Below are 19744 nucleotides of genomic sequence, written 5' to 3' on the forward strand. Positions count from 1 at the left end.
TCGATGGATTACAGTATTTGTCTTTTTCTCTTCTCTTCACCTTTTTTTTTTTAATTTTTTTTTTTTATGCTTGTGCATCACTGATTTATCTACTTTCACTCTCGCTTCTAGTCTATGATACAGTGCAGGAAAGCTGGAGTCTCCCACACACTGGCCACACAGACTTCCCAGAAAGACAAGGAGCTTGTGAGTGGCCAAACGCATATACCACGCACACTCAGTCATACTCACACACACTCACCCACACACAATGAAAATATGATTCTTTAGTCACCTTGCTATCACCTCGATGCCAGCTAATGAGGTCCACACAGACCTAAACTTGTTTTGACACTATTTCATGCTTTCCTCTCCAACTGCATCCCTGCTGTCATTATCCTGTTGCCATATTGTCAGTCTTTTTGTTGGAGATCGAATATACAGTAGGCTCAGAATGTCAGTTTTGAGCAACTTCAGGTGTTCACAGAGCCAGGAGCAGGCTTTATCTTTGTTAATTATAGTTTTTTTTTTTGTGGTTTTGTACTGTTCTTTGCAAATTTGTGATGATGATTACATTAAATATAAGAAACATGAATAATTCAAGTTCATAAAGTAGACCACTGAATGTTGCAGAAAATAATACAGTGAACCGGGCCTCTGCCAAGTTTAGAAGGCTAGAATTTATAGAGAATAATTACATTGAAAGAAAATCCTTGGAATAATAAAGCTCAAAACCTCAAGGGCATCAGATTTTGAAAAGAATTCAGTTTGCTAGAGTCCTGTAATCGTAGTTTATATGGATGAAACAAACATTGCATCGGCTCTGTGGACGATTTGTAAAGAGAGTTGAGTGTGCAATGCTGTTTTTTCACAATATCAAATATAATACAGGTTAATAATACAGTCTGCAGCTCAAATGCAATGCTAAAATCAGCCCATGTAACAAAACAAAAAAAGCCCCTTCATGTCTGTGGGGCTTTAGTTTTAAGACTTCAGTTTGTGGCGGTGGACTGCACTGTACTAAATGTGGTCCTATCATTTTGTCTATTTCCGATACATACAGATGAGGAAACATTTAAAAACAATTAACAGTAAATATCAAGCACAGGTCAGAAAGGCTATCAAGGCTGAAAGCAAGCAACTGTCCCAGGGACCCAAACTTGCAGAGGTACCTGAAGGCAACAGATTCATTATGAGGTGATCGTTTTGTGTTAATGTGATTAACTAAATAATGTAAACAAAAAAGGAATTAAGGCAACGTCTGCATTTGTCCTAATCTTGATGGATTTACTTACTTACAATGAATAGATGAAACATAAACAAATATGTATGCAGAAATGCAGACTGTATATGTGTTTGATGTTGGTGTACATAATACAAGAAAATATCAAGATATAACTACAGTATATGTACATGTATGTGAAATTTTAGCTGTTTCATTATTTGATGATATAGAATCATGGACAGAAACATTTTGTTCCATTGTCGAGTCAAAAAACTTCCTTAAATTGTATCAAATGTGTCCAGATTCTTCAGTTGTAGCTATTATCTAGTAGAAGGCATAGCTTGTATGAAATTCAGGCAAAATGAGATCAAGAAAGAGAAAACAGTCGCAGGCTGGTGGAGTTCAATGCAAAGACATCTTTACTGCATGCGGAAAAAGTTACAGCAAAGACAGAGTATGTTTCCATGAAAAGCGGCTCTGAATAAGGCTTTACCAAACATCCTTTTTATTCTATTTGTCTTCTCATGATTTGCATAGCACTTTTAAAACCTTATCAGTGTCGGAATCTGGTGATATGGCAAGAGATCATCCCATTTGATATCAATAGACACCTATGCCTTGACGTGTCTTACTTCATATCGTATCACATTTATTTAATAAATTATTGCCATGGAATTTCCTATCTAGCAGGTGTCATGTGCATCTCTTGTGAAGGTCACTCTGGCCTGTTCTTGACCTGTAGTTACACTGGCTTACCACTGTGTTGGTGCTTCTCTGGGGGCAGATGTAAATGCATTTTTATTCGGTTTTTAGACACTTTATTCTATTGATAATTCTTTATTGAATATGAAAAATAAATTCACAATGTGCCTGTTTTAGTCTACCATTATTTTCAGAAGATGAGAGAATAAATGCGTTATGTATTTGAACCTTTTAATCATATTTAGAATGTAACACCTTTAAAATAATCACTGATAGAAGATTATACACAACACTGTCTATAAGAAGAATCCCAACAGATGTTTTTTAGGTTGACAACCTGTGAAAGACATTATAAAACACATAAAACCATTGGCAATATTAAAAGCAGAGGAATGGATATGTAATTTAATAAACCAAGTGAAAACAAAATGATGTCAAAAGGCAAACTAAAGTAAAACTCAATACAATTTGAACAAGACTAATAAAACCAGAGCCAGAAAAGACAGAAAAAGTAAAAGAGCAATAACAAAAAAAAATCTGATATAAAGCTATGTTTTAAATTGTTAATACCAACCTCATTGCTACCATAATAAAAGTAAGAACAACAATATGAGTAATATTGACTCGCATGCCCCATATATAAATTCTTTGTTTGCTAAATCAAACCGTGCTGTGTCCTTGCATCCTGTAGAAATGTCTTCACCTCCTCCCACACACCTCCTACACTAGACAACACCAGAATTTAGTTCTTCAGAGATGAGGCCAAGAATTATTTTATAATTAATAGCATCAGATCTCTCTATAATCGTAGTGGATGCTGCCTTGAAATGACATTTCATTAAAATTCCCAAACTCCCATCCTGTATTAATTCACCAAACAATTATTGCATTAATGTTACACCATAATAATAACCATGCTTTGTTGAGCATGCTTGCACATATACTACTTGTGCTTGCACATACACACAAAAAGCTTGCACATACACTAAATTTTTTCGCACATGCCCTTAAAAAGTCACATTTTTATCTGGTACTCACACAACTTTCTTTATTCACATTTTACATGAAATGCTTACAAGAAAAGGTAGTGTGTATTTAAACTTGTTTGCATGTGCAGAGTAAAAGTAGTGTATGAGTGAGCTTTTTGTATGTTTGTGTGAGAAAAGGGAGTGTCAATTTCAAAGTAAAAGTGCAGATGTTAGTGCAAAGCTGTCTTTATACATGGCCTAAATGTCCAGAGTTACAAAGTCACTACCTTTCCATTGTTGTTTTATCAATCTCTCTGCTCCACCAATCACCTTTTCTTCCTTTGGAATCACTAACCATATTTTTGTCTTAGTTACATTTTGCATTCACCTTTGTGTCCTTTCACTTGTCTTGTGCTCTTGTAAAGACTACCCATGCTTCATCTTATGGTTTTCTTCATCACTTTCTGTCTTGTTGTCTGTTCCCTTCCTTCCTTTACTTTTCAATGAATAACCTCTTAAGAAAATCTTCTCCCTCTGCTTACTTTTATGATCCCTTCTTACATACTCTACCTTTGTCTCACCCTTTTTTTTTCATGCCTTTCCATTTTTTTTGCTCCAACAGAAAAGTCATGTATACAAGAAAACCCTGCAGGCTCTGATCTACCCCATCTCCTGCACCACACCACACAACTTTGAGGTGTGGACAGCCACCACGCCTACCTATTGCAACGAGTGTGAAGGTTTACTGTGGGGCATCGCTCGGCAGGGTATGCGTTGTGCAGAGTGCGGGGTCAAAGTTCATGAGAAATGCCAAGAGCTGCTAAATGCTGACTGCTTGCAGAGTGAGTAAAGAAATCCTATCCCAAAAATATTTTTGCAGTTATTTATTTATTATCTCTTCATGTGAATTCCCCTTGTTGTCTTTAGGAGCTGCTGAGAAGAGCTCTAAAAATGGGGCAGAGGACCGGACGCAGCACATTATCGTTGCTATGAAAGACAGGATGAAGATCCGTGAGAGGAACAAGCCAGAGATATTTGAGGAGATCCGGAAACTGTTCAACATCTCCAAGACGATCCACGCCCAGCACATGAAGAGCATCAAGCAGAGCGTCCTGGACGGCACCTCCAAGTGGTCGGCCAAGATCACCATAAACAGTATGTCATATGAATGTTTTAGTTATTATTATGGTCACCTTTTCTGAGATGTCATTACAAATTCTCATTCAATTTACTATATGTTTCTATGTTAACCAACTATCATCACATAGAACTGTTAATTCATTATTTCTTTTGGTCATTGAAAGACAACTCAAAATGGCACAATGACCGTGGTGCTTCCTGTATTGTCCTCAGATGCATGTTCAATAAGTAAAATTCATCAGATCCTCTGATAAAAGCATCAAACAGCTGATTCATTTTCAGAAACAGTTCCCTAAACGAGAATTGATGATTAATCAGTCGTCAATTGTCTGGATATCAATCAAGCAGGCCTCCGAGGACATTTTTATCTTGCAGTTTGTTCTAAGCTGTGGAGAAACTCCAACTGTTTATCTGCAGGCTTCACGAATATGAATAGGATAGAGCCCCCATCTACTTACTATCCTTTACCACACATCATCAGGACTGCCAGTGTTACCAAAGCAACCAAACACATCCAACCATACAGTGGCAGCACACCTTATCTCCCCAATCACCAGTGATGAGCTCCATTAAATAGGAAATACAAGGACAGGCACTTTGTTCGAATTCATTCATGCTCATGAACTAATTGCTGTTATTCACTTTCCTGTTGATCAAGGTCGGACCACATAATCACAGATTATACAAACCATATTGAGTGGACTTTTTGATTTGTAATTAAAATATTTTCAGACTAATTAGTCAATGTAGATTTACAATTACCACTGTAGCTAAAAGCACCAAGCATTTTTATAAGAAAGGTTTGGGTACAGAATTTTTGTGAAGTTGTCTTCTCACCTATGGGGCTGCTTGTAACCACTGCGAAAGGGCTATGTAGCTACAGTAATGGTAAATAAGATAAAATCCTTGATATTATTCAAACATCATGGTCACTTCTCTATCCTCCTCCCTCTGCTGCAGGTAGAACAATGAGGGACTGGTTTGACGAGGGCTGCAATCTCAGCCAGAAGCTTACATTTGACAGAGTTTGACATAAACATTAATAAACATTACATAACTAATCTGAACCCAGCAGCCAGACATTTCTCTTTTCTTTATGTGGGTGTTAACTCTCAGTATACTCTGCTTTGATGTCCGGTCATTGGCCTAGCAATTACACACGCACTCCTGGGGCTCTCTCTTTTGTGGTGTTGTGCTTACTCGTGGGGTCACACTCTCTCGTATGCTCATATTCTCTCTCTTCCTTGTGCTTGCCATGCACTCAGAATAGTTTTTTGTGTTTATTCACCATAGGATAGTAAAAAAAAAAAAAAAAAAAAAAACTTTGGCGCTGTGCCAACATTTTATAATCGTTGGGCAAACCCTGCTTACTGAGAGCAGCTCACTGTGGAAGTAGTTGAAGACATACTCGACCCCTCCACTGCAATGCTCAGTGGAACAGCGGTAGCACTGTGGCAGTGCCGGTCACCTTTTTACTAGTTTATTAGTCATAAACGTGTCACATGTCCAAATCTCACCAAATTCGCCAGTCAAAACTCTTCGGCCCTCAGTAACACACTGACTTAAGTTTGAAGCAAATGGAACGAATGGTTGTTGAGATATCTGATGGACAGATATACGTACAAACAGGCAGAGCTCCTTGAATTATATATATAGTATAAGATGTGTCACTTTTCAACTCAGTGTGTGTATTGCATTTCAGTCCATTAACTTCCCACACGCTATCAATAAGGTGCATACATATTGCTCAGTTAATTTTTCTTTAGGTTACAGGTCTGGTTTAGATTCTCAGCTATCAGTATCGGTTGCAGGTTTCTTGCTTGACTTCTCACCTGGATTAAAGTGGCAGTGAAGGGTGGTAGGAATTAAGTTGTCCTTTTTTTAAAACAACCTCCTCAGAACTAGTTGACCTCCCTTATTAAAGAAAACTCTCTAGACACAGTTCATCATTTTCATCTATCAAACCAGTTTTCTGTCACTGGGATACACCTGAAGCCAGACAGAGCCACGTCTTACAGAAGCTCCTTATTTCATTATCTGCTTTGTTATCTTGAAAGAATGGTGCAAAATCATGTGCAGGAAATTCCACAAACTTGAAAATGTACTTGTATAATGAGAGTGTGCTAACCACAATCAACTTTTACTGCTTTCTATGTCCTTTCTAAGCCTCCTTTGAGTTTTGGTTGCACAGAGCATCAGATGTGTGTATAATTGTTTAGGTATTTTTTGTGAAAAATGCTGTTACCCAGCATCTGCCCATGAGTCATGACTATTGTGTTACGAGGCATTGCATAACTGTGTGGGTGATATCTCGTTTTGTGGACTGTGTGTGAAAGATAAAAATAAAGATGATGGTAGAGAGTAGGTGTTTGTTTCTCTTATACAATTCTCATAGTCATTGTTTTTGTGTGTGCTTGTGTGTGTGTGTGTGTGTGTGTGTGTGTGTGTGTGTGTGTGTGTGTGTGTGTGTGTGTGTGTGTGTGTGTGTGTTATTAGTTGTCAGTGCACAGGGTCTACAGGCCAAGGACAGGACTGGCTCTAGCGACCCGTATGTCACTATCCAAGTGGGCAAGACCAAGAAGAGAACAAAGACCATCTATGGCAATCTGAACCCAGTTTGGGAGGAAAAGTTCAGCTTGTAAGTGGCAGTTGCTGTTTTTTGGTTGTAAAGCTCATCTTGAGCTGTCACAGGTCTGACTTTCACCATGACCTTGCTTTGGCAGAAGATGGTTTCATATCCTCTACCTAAAGGTCCCTTCACACTACCACATCATATTAGTATGTGGAGTCCAATGAAACCCATGCGAGAGAGTGAAAGGTCATCAGGTAAAACTACAAATACCACAATGTGCATTCAAAGTTTAATTCAATTCAATTCAGTTCGATTCAATCCTGCAAATCAATGGAACTGTATGCAGTGTTTTATGATAATATTTCTTTTGCATATATAATGTTCAAAGTATTAGTCCAAGTACAAAACCATGTAGAACTTCATGACTAACCTTGGTGTGCATGGAAGACTCATCGCTGACATGAACAAATTGGATTCTTCTCAATAAATGATTTAACCCAGCCTAGTGCATTTTAGTGCAATTCCCTCACTGTGGGCCTCATTCACAAACAATGTGTATGCACAAATCTATGCTCAAACCCTGTGTATGAACATTTGACGCACAAATCTGGGATTCACCAATATTTTCTCTCATGAACTTGTTCCTACTCTGCGACCAAATTTAAAGCTACCTCAGACCATGCGTACGAACAAATGATGACTGCCTTTAAGCATATTAAAACTGCATTCATTAAAAAGGGATTTAATAAACGACAATATTGAAAACCGTTGATTTACGAATGCTTTGACCAAATGTATTAAATAGGCTTACCATGAAATTGACGCCCTTTATTCCTAATCACTAATTATTAAATAAATGTTCTGTGGGTGACGGTTCTTGCTGGATATCATCACTTTCACCCACATTTCTAGGACGTATTCCACTGTTGTTGGACGTTTGTCCAATATTTGCTGCCAGTCTCTCATCCTGGGCCATCAGATTAAGTGGTATTCGTCCTCCACCTGTTTCCTTCTTTTTCTGTTAATCTGTGATGTGTTTCTTTGCATCAACTTTAATATCAAACATTGTTTTTAACCTGTGCCACAGTGTGCACTTCAGGGGACAGAGGAGCCTCAGTAATAAAAGCCCACACATTATTTAATTTTTTAATTATTTTTTAAATACAGTCACTCCTAAGGAAACACTTTTGAAAAGTGTACCTTTTCAAAAGGTAACGGGGATGCAGAGCGCAGACACGCACTTGTCAATTAAGAATGATTCTGATTCACTAACACACTCAACAGCGCAATTGTCATAAATCCGTCATTGATTTTTGCATGCACACTTACTAGTAAGTAAGAACATTTCCACGCACATGTTAGTGAATGAGGCCAAATGTCCATGAGATATCATTTCATGCATGAGATAAATGTGAAGTCAAAGTGCCCCTGATCTTTGACCACCAAGATGTTTCAATTCATCCTTGAGTCCAAATTTAATTAATTGTACCAAATTTGAAAAAAGTCCCTCCAGGCATTCCTGTGTTACTGCGATTGTACGTGAGGTCACAGTGACCCTAACCTTTCACCTTTCACTACCAAAACGAATGAGTTTATTCTTTACGTCAATCAAAAGTTAGTGGCAAATGTGACAACGTTGCTCAAGGCGTTCCAGACATAATGCATTCACAAGAATGGGAGAGATGGATCAGATGGACGTGGAGTCACAGTGACCTTAACCTTCAACAGCACCTAATCAGTCCACCCTTAAGTCTAAGTGAATGTTTGTAGTTTAAATAAATTCCCTAAAAGCGTTGCTGAGATATCGCATTAACGAGAATGGGCAGTATGAGGCCATTGTGACTTTTACCTGACCCCCAAAATCTAAGTAGTTCCTCCTTGGGACCAAGTGATTGTTTGTGCCAAATTTAGTGAAACTCCCTCAAGTTGTGCATGAGACTAAATTTACACCAAATAACATCAAAACATATTTCCCTTGCAAATCAACAAGTTAGTGCTTACTGGCTAGTTACAACAGAATGATAATGAAGCACACAGTTTTTAAATAGTTTTGTTAATATGGCAATTTGCTCCAAACAGGCATAACATCTTTTTTAGCTGTCTGCTCCCACTGTCAACACTCACACATTAGTTTAAATGATATCTATCTCCTGTCTGTACAGCGAGTGCCATAACTCATCAGACCGTGTCAAGCTGCGGGTTTGGGATGAGGACGATGACATCAAGTCGCGAGTGAAGCAACGTCTGAAGAGAGAGTCAGATGACTTCCTGGGTCAGAGCGTCATTGAAGTCCGAACACTGAGCGGAGAGATGGATGTTTGGTACAACCTGGGTATGTTGTCACTCAGATGCAAAGGAATATGGACAGCATGATGTGTATTTGTGTTCCTCTTTATGTGGAGTAGATGACGTATTTGTGTGTGTGTGTTTCCAAGTGTTGAGCTCATCAACACAGCAGCTGGAGAAGAGCTCACTGTCTTATTTGTCATCTGTTTGTGTGTTTCCGCTTAAGAAAAGAGAACAGACAAGTCGGCAGTGTCTGGTGCCATTCGTCTTCAGATCAGTGTTGAGATTGAGGGGGAGGAGAAGGTGGCACCATACCAAGTACAGTACACGTGCCTTCATGAGGTAATACACAAACATACACTTGTCACAGAGAAACAAAAGGCCTACACTAATAAGGTGAAGTAGGAAGTTCAGATAACGATATCGTTACGTTGGATCGTTAATTCACTGTTTGCATAAAAGGTCAGAAAATTGTTTTTAAAAAGTAAAAAATTTGTTTCCCCAAGACAAAGGGGACATCTTTACATGTATTATTTTGTCTGACCAACTATCCCAAAATACTCAATTGATAATGATTTTTGCTTTATGAATGACTAAAATTTCAAGATTAATTTGTTATTTACTAGTCATTGACTCACTATCTTAAAAAAAGAACAAAACAAGAAATAGACATTTCTTTTTTTTTTTAATTTAAAAATAAATGTCTATTTCTTGTTTTGTTTTTTCTAAATTTGATGAGGTTTATCAGAGGAGCAGATCTAAGTTCACATTTAAAATTTATGATATTGATGAATTATTTCAGATATGTGAGGCTTCTAATTAGATAGATTCATTCTCAAGACAATAAATAAAGCTGGCACATGTGATCAATTTCTTCAGCAATAACAATTGATTATTAATGTATTAAATCAATCATGTTAACACATACCAAGATATCAGAATAATGTTGAAATATATTGACCAAAAAAGAGGTCTGACTGGGAATTTGCAACTTTTCCTACAACCTTTGTGGCCAGAATGTCTCACATAACTGCTGTATGTAAGATGTTTATGTGAATGATTAATTCAAACCCCAGCCTGCTGTTTACTTCTTTTATCACTGCTGACGTCAGCTTGTTCCAACTTTTTTCTTTCTAGAATATATTTCACTTCTCGACGGATGTTGAGGGAGGTGGCATGGTGAAGTTCCCAGCTGCTCAAGGAGACGATGCATGGAAAGTTTACTTTGATGAATTGCAACAGGATATCGTGAATGAGTTTGCTATGCGTTACGGCATAGAGTCCATCTATCAGGCCATGACGTAAGTTTAGTGTTAAAATGTGTGTGTGTGTGTGTGTGTGTGTGTGTGTGTGTGTGTGTGTGTGTGTGTGTGTGTGTGTGTGTGTGTGAATATAATTCATCCAACAATCCATGATGTTAGATGATTGTATCTGTTTGTCGCTGAGTATAATCAGGAAATGCTTCAAATATGTGTGTCGTTTTACAGTATTTGTAGACTGGTGTGTCTTTTAATATGAAGGAATTCATTTACTGTTAAAGATTTGTCTGATATTAATAATATTGACACAGGAAAATTTAACAAAAGGCTATAACTGTATAGTGGTGACTTCCAGTTTTTATTTAATCTCCATTTAATTTATTTCTGTTTTTTGTTTTTTTACCATCCACATCTCTCTCTCTCTCACCTCCAATTATGACTTCCTCTATCCTCCCTCCCTCCAACCTATCCTGCCTTTTGCTTCTCTGCAATTTAATCCCTCCTCCCTCCTCCTTCCTCCCTCCTCCTTCCTCCCTCCTTCTGATCACCCCATGGCTTCTTTATGTCTTCTTGTAAACACTCCTTTCGTCTGTCCTCACCTATCTTATCCTCATTCTTTTCACCAATCATTATCCACCCTGACATTTTTTACACCTTCAATTTCCCTCTCACTAAACCCTCCCTTTTTCTTTTGTGCCTTTCCTATCTTTTTCCTTTGATTTACTCCTTAGCCATTTTTCTTGCCTATCCTCTAAGTACATGCTTTCAGGGGTGCCAGCAGTGATGAGCACTCTACTGGCCAACATTAATGCCTTCTACGCCCACCCCACCACCTCCACTAATGTCTCTGCTCCAGCCAGATTTTCAGCATCCAACTTTGGGGTAAGTGACTGCTGAAAATAAACAGAAATAAAGATTTATGTTTTCAATACAAAACAACTAGTCAGCCTGTAAATCAGTCAGAGCATTGCCAGAATAGCTGTGCTACTTGTTGAAACTGCAGTAGCAATACAAAAATGCTGTTGATTTGTTTCCTCTAATTGGAAAACCCTATAACATACTCTAACATTAAAAAAAACAAAAACAAATTAACATACTTTATTAACATTAACATACTATAAATAAGTCTAAAAAAAAGATAAAATGATTTGGATTAAAACACAATAACACAGTGAATATTTAAATATAGTCATATCAGTTTGCTAAACTGGCTTGCAGACCAGTTCACTCAGAATGGATGAGATTGTATTGAGATGCCTCCTCAAAGGTAAGCATGGAAGAAAAAACATCTGATGTACTCTAAACTGTTGCACAGGTTGTTTCGTTCTCTTTGGGAAAAGTGTGACATTCAAAAACAGCATGTCATCAGCCATAAAATTACATTAACATGGTTGTCAAAGTACCACAATTTCATGTTAAAACAATGGAATCGTCATTATTCTTTAGTGCATATGGAGAGCCAGATGGCAGTCAAAGCAGGAAATGTGTATATATATATATATATATACACATTATATAAACAATTCCATTGTTATATATATAGTACAGATTTTAACTCTATGCAATCAGAATGTAATGAAACACGAGTTCCTGCTTTAAAGGGTCAGGGCGTGCAGACATACTTCCTCTCACAATGGGCTACAGCAGTGCAGGTCTCTCATTGTTTTTCAACCTGGTAATAACTAATGATGGACCGGTTGATAATGTTGTGTGCAATCTGGAGCAGATTTGGTTGTAACCAGAGATTTTATTATTATTAATTTTGATCAAATTGTTCAAATCGATGAAAAATTACAGGACACCACACTGTTAAAAGGGACATTTCATTAAGCTGTTAACATCAGTCTCAAGAAGGGTGTACAGCTCTAAAGGCAGATGTACCCATGTACAATTGCAACAGGTGTGGAGTGTGGAGCAGTGTTAAAATAATTGAAAGGAAATATGGCCAAAGTACTAATGTTCTTCCATACAAAGGTGACACGGTCTGTATTGTAAATGTACATGTGTGTAAATGTAGGTGTGCAAGCGTGTGGGTTAGTGAAAGAAAAATAGAGAAAAGAAAAATGACAGGCGATAGCAAGCAGTACTCAAGTACTTTGTTGGCAGCATGAAGCGGTAATTATTAATTTCATTACAAAGAAAAGAAAATGAAATAGAGCAATTTACACGTATAATAATCTGAGTAACGTTAATGTTATACGACTGTATTCTGTAAATTGCAGATTGCATTTGCTGCACTGCATCAGTCTGTACAAGAATCATTACCTGTTAAGCAGAGTGATCATGAATATTAGTATTTACCAGGATACAATCATCACAAAGATTTTCAGAGAGAAAATTGTAAAAATTAATTGAACATGCTCCTTCTGGGAAAAATGCAACACTGCCTCATGAGAAGGAAAATGAAAATGCTTCAGTTATGTCCAAAGGTAGCAAAGTATCCACTAGCTCTTGACTTTGCAGGGAGGCATAGACGGGAACACTAACACATGCACATGCAGTCATATCAGAAGAGAAATTACAATTAGAAAGGGAAGAACTTGACTTTAAAGCAAGAAAGGTACACCTGGCTTTTGGCACTGATATGGCTGCCACAGAAGCAAGAATCCAAGCAGGAACCTAGTAAAAAATTACCTGCAACAGTTTCACATAACAACAGCTTACGATGAAAAAGAATAAGTATTTTGAATCTGTTCAGCAGGCTTCATTTCCACCGATTGAAACCCAGGGTTTGCAGGGGCCGGTAACACACAATCTTTTCCGCTTTCTGTCATTCCTTTAGACTTTAGACTTTATTAATCCCACAGTGGGGAAATATAGTAAATTCCTGTCTCAATAAAGATATTCACCTCAAATCCGATACTACTGAGACATGCACTTTTGGATCAAGAAAGCTCTGCAACTTTCTCCACTTTTTGAATCCCTCAGACTGCAGCTACAAGTCCAGGGAAAGAGAGCAAGAATCCTATTGTGCACAAAGGGTCAAAAGAAAATAGTCGGAAGCAATATACTCAAGCCTTGAGATGAGCAGTCTTGATGGAGTGCAATTTTTAAACTCCTTAAACATATACCCAGGATGAAATTCCAGTCGCGAAGGAGCACGTAATCACAGATCAGGTGATCAAAAGATGGCCCGACCTAAAGGAAATAGACTACACATGGATGCAGACATTCAGCTTCTCATAGATTTGAATGCATCTACTGAAAAGAATTTGGTCATCTATGCCAATTGTATTTCAGTGTCAAGCCTTGGTGACTTACCTGAAAGAGCCTATGAAGAAAAAAATAGAGATGCCACTGGAGGACACAAGATTCATGAGAATAAGGGAAAAGGCTGAGTTCAAGGATGGACTTTATCATTTGCCATTGGCCTTTAAGAAAGACAAAATAAAACTGCCTGACAATCATCAAATGGTCAAAAAGCATGCATCTTGCCTGAAAATTAAGTTTCAAAAGGATACAAAATTTAAAGAAAAATACACTCCCGTCATGCAAAGTGTCAATAGAGCAAGGTGATGTCGAAGCTCTGCCAAGATCTGAGTTTAAAAGACAAAAATGACAGGTTATAGCATATACCATACCATGGTGTTTACATCCTAACAAAGCAATCATCTGTTTTGTGTGTGACTGTTCCATCTCTTTTGATGGATTCTCATTCAAGGTCCCAACTTAACCAGCATACCTATAGGTGTCCTGTTACATCTCAGGAAGGAGCCTGTTGCTTTGATGGCTGACATAGAGGGTATCTTCCTTCAAGTTTCACCAAATAAACAAACCTGAACTAGAAAAGGCATTTTGTCTGTCTTAAGCACAGGGTATGACCATCTTAGACTTTTATCACTGTTCATTATCAGTATGAGCAGATCTTTGAAGAATTCTGTAAGTTAAAATATGGATGTGATGAAAGGATCCCCGATGGTTACGTTCAATGTTGGCAAAAGTCTCTTTCAGATCTTCACTTCTGTATCAGTAGATGTGTTAAACCACCAAACTTCAGCAAGATAAAATGGGCACCACATCATTTTTGTGATGCAAGTAAGATTGGCTATGGTGTCCTATCTGTGACTGACCTACACACAAGATCAAGTACATATTGCATTTCAGATAGGATATATGAAATATAACTGCTGAAGCCCTGGTAAGATCAGATGGTTGGAAAAGTGGCCCAGTTTTTCCACTGAAAAAAAGAGCGTGAGTGGCCCTAAGTAACCTTGCAAACAACTTCAATTTGTCCAGATGACCCTAAGGGAAAATTAGAAAGAGAAGTAGGTAATGCCATAAGAACACAAAAGATTCCCTATTACTCATCTTGGCACCGGCTTATTAAGGCAGTTGTCTGGCTTCTAAGACTCAAAAATTGCTTCAGGAGTTGCATCAAGTCATTCGAACAGTCCAGTCACAGTAACCAAGTTAAATATAGTGAAATGGACTGATAAAGGAAATGATGGACAAGTTTAAAACCTCCCAAGAAATCTCTAGTCTTGGATGACATAAATTGTGATGAAAAGGCTTCTGTCAGTAACAAGGCTTTCAAGATGAGATCGCAAGTCGAAAGAAGTCCCTCCCAGAAAAAAAGGGAAGCCCTATCTTAGGATTGGACCCTAGAATATAAAATGGACTACTCAGACTGGCCCAGAAGACCAAGCAGGTCTATTATGCCAGAGGAAAAAAAGCCACCAGCCATCCACTCATCCTTACAAAGGACCATTATGTTTCCAAGCTGTTTCTCCGACAGTTTCATAACAAAGTTAGGGCGCTGTGAAAGAAACTTCATGTTATCTCAACTAACGCAGAAATATTGGATCACTTGTGCAAACTCCCTTGCAAGAAAGGTTATATCATAATCCGTAACATGCAGATGCCTCCTCTCATCTCTTGGTGAGCAGAAAATGACTGATTTATTCAGAGACTGACACCTGGGTTACCTCCCTTCATATATGTCGGGGTAGACTTCGGTCCAATAGAAGTTGAGAGGCTGAAGTTTAGTTAAAACATATGGAGTGATCTTCACATGTCTGTCCTGTTGAACTGTCCATCTAGAGGTTACCCTCTCCCTGGACATTAATTTGTGTGTAAATGCATTGAGACACTTCATCTGCAGGAGAGGGAAGGTTAAGGAAATCAGATCAAACAATCGCACCAATCTTGTTGCTACTGTGAGAGAGTTGAGAGGCACTCCATGATTGAAATCTAAGTGCATTAAGGCTGCTCTCATGCAAAGAGAAGTAAAGTGGATCTTCAAACCACCCACTGGTTTATACCACCGTGGGGTGTGAGAAAAATTGATTCGTTCAATCAGGAGGATCCTTCTTTCTGTCACAGAGCAACAAACTGTTAATGATGAAAGCTTAGAAACATGCGTAAAGTTTAAACCATACTTAACAGCCGTCCTTTAACAGCAACTTCAAATGACCCAAAGGACTTAGAGCCCTTTTCACCAAACCATCTTTTGCCACTCAAGGTGAAACACATTGTCCCACCTGGTTTGTTCTAACGGTAAGACATTTATGCCAAACGCAGATAGAGGCACGTCCAATATATTTCAAACCTCTTTTGGACTCGATGGAAGAACGAATACCTTCCGCTGATGCAAGCGAGGCAGAAGTGAGGGTAGATCATAAGCTCTGAGACTACTGTTGTGCACGGAGCACCGCACCGTGATGTGAATGGAGCAGGAGAAAGATATAACCCTGATGAATCACTGCTACAAATTCCGTTGCTTGATCATTATCAGTTCCAGAGTTCCACAAGTTTTTGTGAGCAGAGGACCGAATGTGTTGGCGATGTTTTAGGCACCTGAAACTTTCGCAGAGACCAAACATCAAGGTTTGTGAAAAATGTCTGGGGGAACAGAGAAAAGTCGCAAGGAGCCAAATCTGGTGATTAGCTGTGGTTGGGGGCTACAATTGTGTTGTTATGGGCGAGAATCTTGTGCGTTTTCATTGTGCTGTGATTTTGGAGAATCCATGTGCCATCACCACAGTTTGGGTCTTTTGAACTCAATGTTTTTCATTATGTTCAGAACATCAGAGCAGAGCTCGGACCCTCCTTAATGAATGAACGAATGAATGAATTCATGGCACACAGCACTGCCAATGTCAAAGAAAAGCCACTTGGTGTCCACCTGACCTGATGCACTTTTTTTCCAGTCTTTGTTGAATAGGTTTCTTGTCAATAGAAATACCCCATGGACTTAAAGTAGGAGGTCCAAACACATATTGTAGATCATTTCACATCTTTTAAAATCATTGAAAGCCATACATTTTTGGGATTAACCTGATCTTTGGTTAATTGCTACTACTTGCAACACCCGCCGTAATCCTCGGATGATTTGACGCAGCAGCCTTTATCACAGTATGTGGTACCTTAATGTCTGGTGCTATGAAATGAAAATGAGCAGTGTTAAGGCTGAGGAACTCAAAAGAGCATCTGACTGTTAAACTAAAAGCAATACAGTCAAGATTCAAGCCTCCAAATGGATGGATAGCCCTGTCTGAGGACATTTGTGGGAAGCAATGCAAAATTCCTACCTTCTTACCTGCATATAATGGCGATTTTTACTGCACGTTTCTCATTGATATGGAAATAGGAAATTATCTCATGGCTGTTGTTGCCTTTCAGGCCTGTTGACTGGCCTTTTAAAATATGTGGTAGACTAATTAGGGTTTCATGGTGGTGGTCGCTCACTCGCTCGCTGAGTATGCATGTGTGGAAACCTATGGATGTTAAAGGTAGCCTACGAGCGGGTGGTTTTTGTGTGCACTATGATATATAGTCCTGAGGTCACAACTGATTGCTATAATCAATAATGATTTACCATTTTTTCTGAGATTGATAATGTTTTTTTCCCCCATGAACTCATTAATTTATTACACAGGGTTTACCTGTTATTTGTGATCTCCCCCTAAAATGTACTATGGTTAGCAAAACGGTTAAGAGTAACTTAAATCCTTAGAGTATTTTTTTAGTGGGTTTTTTTTCTTCATGAAGTTCTTATTTTTGGTTTCAGACCGAACAACACAGGCAGCAGCGAGGTTATTCTTACCATTTGTTAGTCCACACTTACGCTTTGGCTGTCAGTCTCTTTTCATTTGCTATAGTTACTTTTTTTTATTATTGTAACTCTCCCTAATTTTGCTATGCTTCCTCTCAGACAGACTTTGAAAAACACAGACATTTCCCTTCTCTTTTTCTTAGTCTTTATTGCTTTTATTCAGAATGTTGAGCCAAGCCATTTTGAATGTGCCTGTTGCTATGGCAATAAGGTTAGTTTCTAATTTTGAAACCTCGGCTTCAATCTATTCTTGTCATTCATTTCTGTCTCAATCTTTTTACTCTCTTTCTTCTGCTCGCCATCTGTCTGTCTGTAAAAGATGCTATCATATTGATCTGATCGGTCCGTCTTCTGCTCCTAATAATTCATCCCTGACATCATGTTATTAGCCACCAGTTTTAATGTTAGTACTTGTTGGGTTGCCAGTGTGGATGTTTGAACGCTTGCAGATGGTGTGTATGTGTGTGTGCAAGACAGCAGGGAGTGTATGGTAGCTTCTCACACATCCCCCTGTGTCTTTCAGCTAAAGCTGTGAATGCAACAGATTCTTTTGCCAATAGGAACACGTCATTCATGGATTCTTTTACTAGCTTTTACCATAAATTTCTTTCCCAGAGAATCATTTCTAAGAGTGAACAGTGTTATCCTTTTTGGCAATGGCCCGTAGTATGGGGTTATTAAGAGCGTGGTCTTCTAACCTGAAAGCATGATCTCTTGTTTTAAGTCAGTTATTATGGTACTCTCCCTCAAAACTGTGCCCTCACACTTAAATAGTACCTTGTTCACACACAAATTAGCTCTGCTCTTGCTCAAAACTGTATTTTGAACTTTGAATTTTATGGTCAGGTCAAAAAAAAAGGTCACGGTGAACCTTAATTTAAAAATGTCATGCTCTATTTTGATCAATCTACGCACAGTGCAAATGCAAGTCTGGGTTCTCTGTGCTGGAAGAACATGTAGGTCAGCCACACCAAAAAAGGTAGTTTGGTGAACACAAATGCAAGCACACGTGTGGCGCTGCGTGGTGCAGTGGTACAGTAGGAGGAAAAGACGATCAGAACGTGTATCACAGCTGACTTCAATCATGGCTAGTCAAATCCGCTACTCTAATTTTATTACCCCTGTGGGCATTGTGTTCTTAGTTTTGTAATTGCTGATGAAGGATCAGAATGGCATTGCCAGCCAAACTTCATGCAGGAGGAAACTGTTTCAGGCTCGTAATTATCAAATTTATGGTACGATGAGTAGTCATCCGCGGGCCGGGGATGTTAAATTAGCCTGGGAATGGATATTATAAATAACCCTCACCCTGGTATTATGTTAACTGCTGCCCACAGTAGGAAGCTGTTGATGATGATATAAGACAATGGGCCAAACAAAAACTTGTCTTATTGATGCCAAACACCAGTATTGATTAAATGTCAAAGTGAACAAAGAACATGCCCTGATGCAATTAATTTATTAACAACACTGATGAAGAGCAATGTGCTCCAAACGTCACTGAGGTTGTGGGTTTACAATAAATTAATTCCATCAGGAGCTTTAAGTGTGCATAATTTGTTTCCCAAATTTTTAAGTTAATGGCCTAGACTGTTGTACATAGATATTACTAACCCACCCCCATGCATGAATAATGCAGTGTCACACGCATTCTGCTAAATCCATGAGTGCTCATGTTAAGTTTTACAGCAATGACTTAACCTTTACTTGTGGAGATCGTTCCTTGTAAGTAAGTAAGAGTTGGTAAGCCATTATCTACCCTGAAAAACTGAATGCTCTGGACATTAGGTGACTTGGTTCTCACATCTTTACTTTTTCTCTTCCTTTTTTGACAGAGGGATCGTTTTGTGAAACTCCTGGATCAACTGCACAACTTCCTGCGTATCGACCTCTCCATGTACAGAGTGAGTCAATGCTCTCAGCTGCTGTTATGCTTCTCTTCTCCACATCCCTGCATCCCTGTACATGTTTGTTCCCATCCATTCACAAAAAGGATCATATATAATCCAGAAATTTTAATATAAGTCAAAAATGTTAAACTGGTCTTTGATTAACACATATTTTACCATATTCTGCTTCCATCTAACTTTTTTATTTCCCTCAAAATGCTGAAAATAAAAATACACTTTCAGCTGCTCAGATTTGATTAATTTATTTAATTTTCCATCTTTTAAGTTTTTGTCTGGGGCAAGTTTTTTGATATAGCACTCACTTTGTCGTTCAGCATAATTTTCTGCTTGTTATAAAATCATGAATTAAAAGGTTAGTGAATTGGGAGCTTCATATGATGAACATTTAAAAGGCAAACATCCACCATGATTGACAAAAGAAAACAATTATATAACGAAAGCCCTTGAACACCTAAGTCTAAATAGGCAGAAAAACGTTGCTATCAAAAGAAACACATGGTGAACTGAGTTGTTTAACAAGTATGTATGTGTGTTTATGTACAGAATAACTTCCCAGCCAGCAGCAAGGCTCGCCTCAGTGACCTTAGGTCAACAGTGGATCTTCTCACCAGCATCACTTTCTTCAGGATGAAGGTACAAACAAAACATT

The 19744-nt window shown here is 38.4% G+C and overlaps 1 protein-coding gene across 1 annotated transcript in view; it reads left to right on the forward strand.

The window, feature by feature from the left end:
• Positions 1–19744, forward strand: part of LOC138191569 (protein unc-13 homolog B-like) — a 140523-nt gene that overhangs the window by 86144 nt on the left and 34635 nt on the right. Inside the window, exons 17-26 of the mRNA XM_069138458.1 lie at positions 112–186; positions 3497–3716; positions 3802–4029; positions 6511–6652; positions 8749–8918; positions 9099–9214; positions 10010–10173; positions 10863–11013; positions 19021–19089; positions 19639–19728. Coding sequence (XP_068994559.1) covers positions 112–186; positions 3497–3716; positions 3802–4029; positions 6511–6652; positions 8749–8918; positions 9099–9214; positions 10010–10173; positions 10863–11013; positions 19021–19089; positions 19639–19728 — 1425 coding nt within the window. The remainder of the gene's footprint in view (positions 1–111; positions 187–3496; positions 3717–3801; positions 4030–6510; positions 6653–8748; positions 8919–9098; positions 9215–10009; positions 10174–10862; positions 11014–19020; positions 19090–19638; positions 19729–19744) is intronic.

The sequence above is a fragment of the Embiotoca jacksoni genome, unplaced genomic scaffold (assembly GCF_022577435.1).
Source record: "Embiotoca jacksoni isolate LCO1_2020_lvr unplaced genomic scaffold, fEmbJac1.0.p SCAF_8, whole genome shotgun sequence".
NCBI lineage: Eukaryota > Metazoa > Chordata > Actinopteri > Embiotocidae > Embiotoca > Embiotoca jacksoni.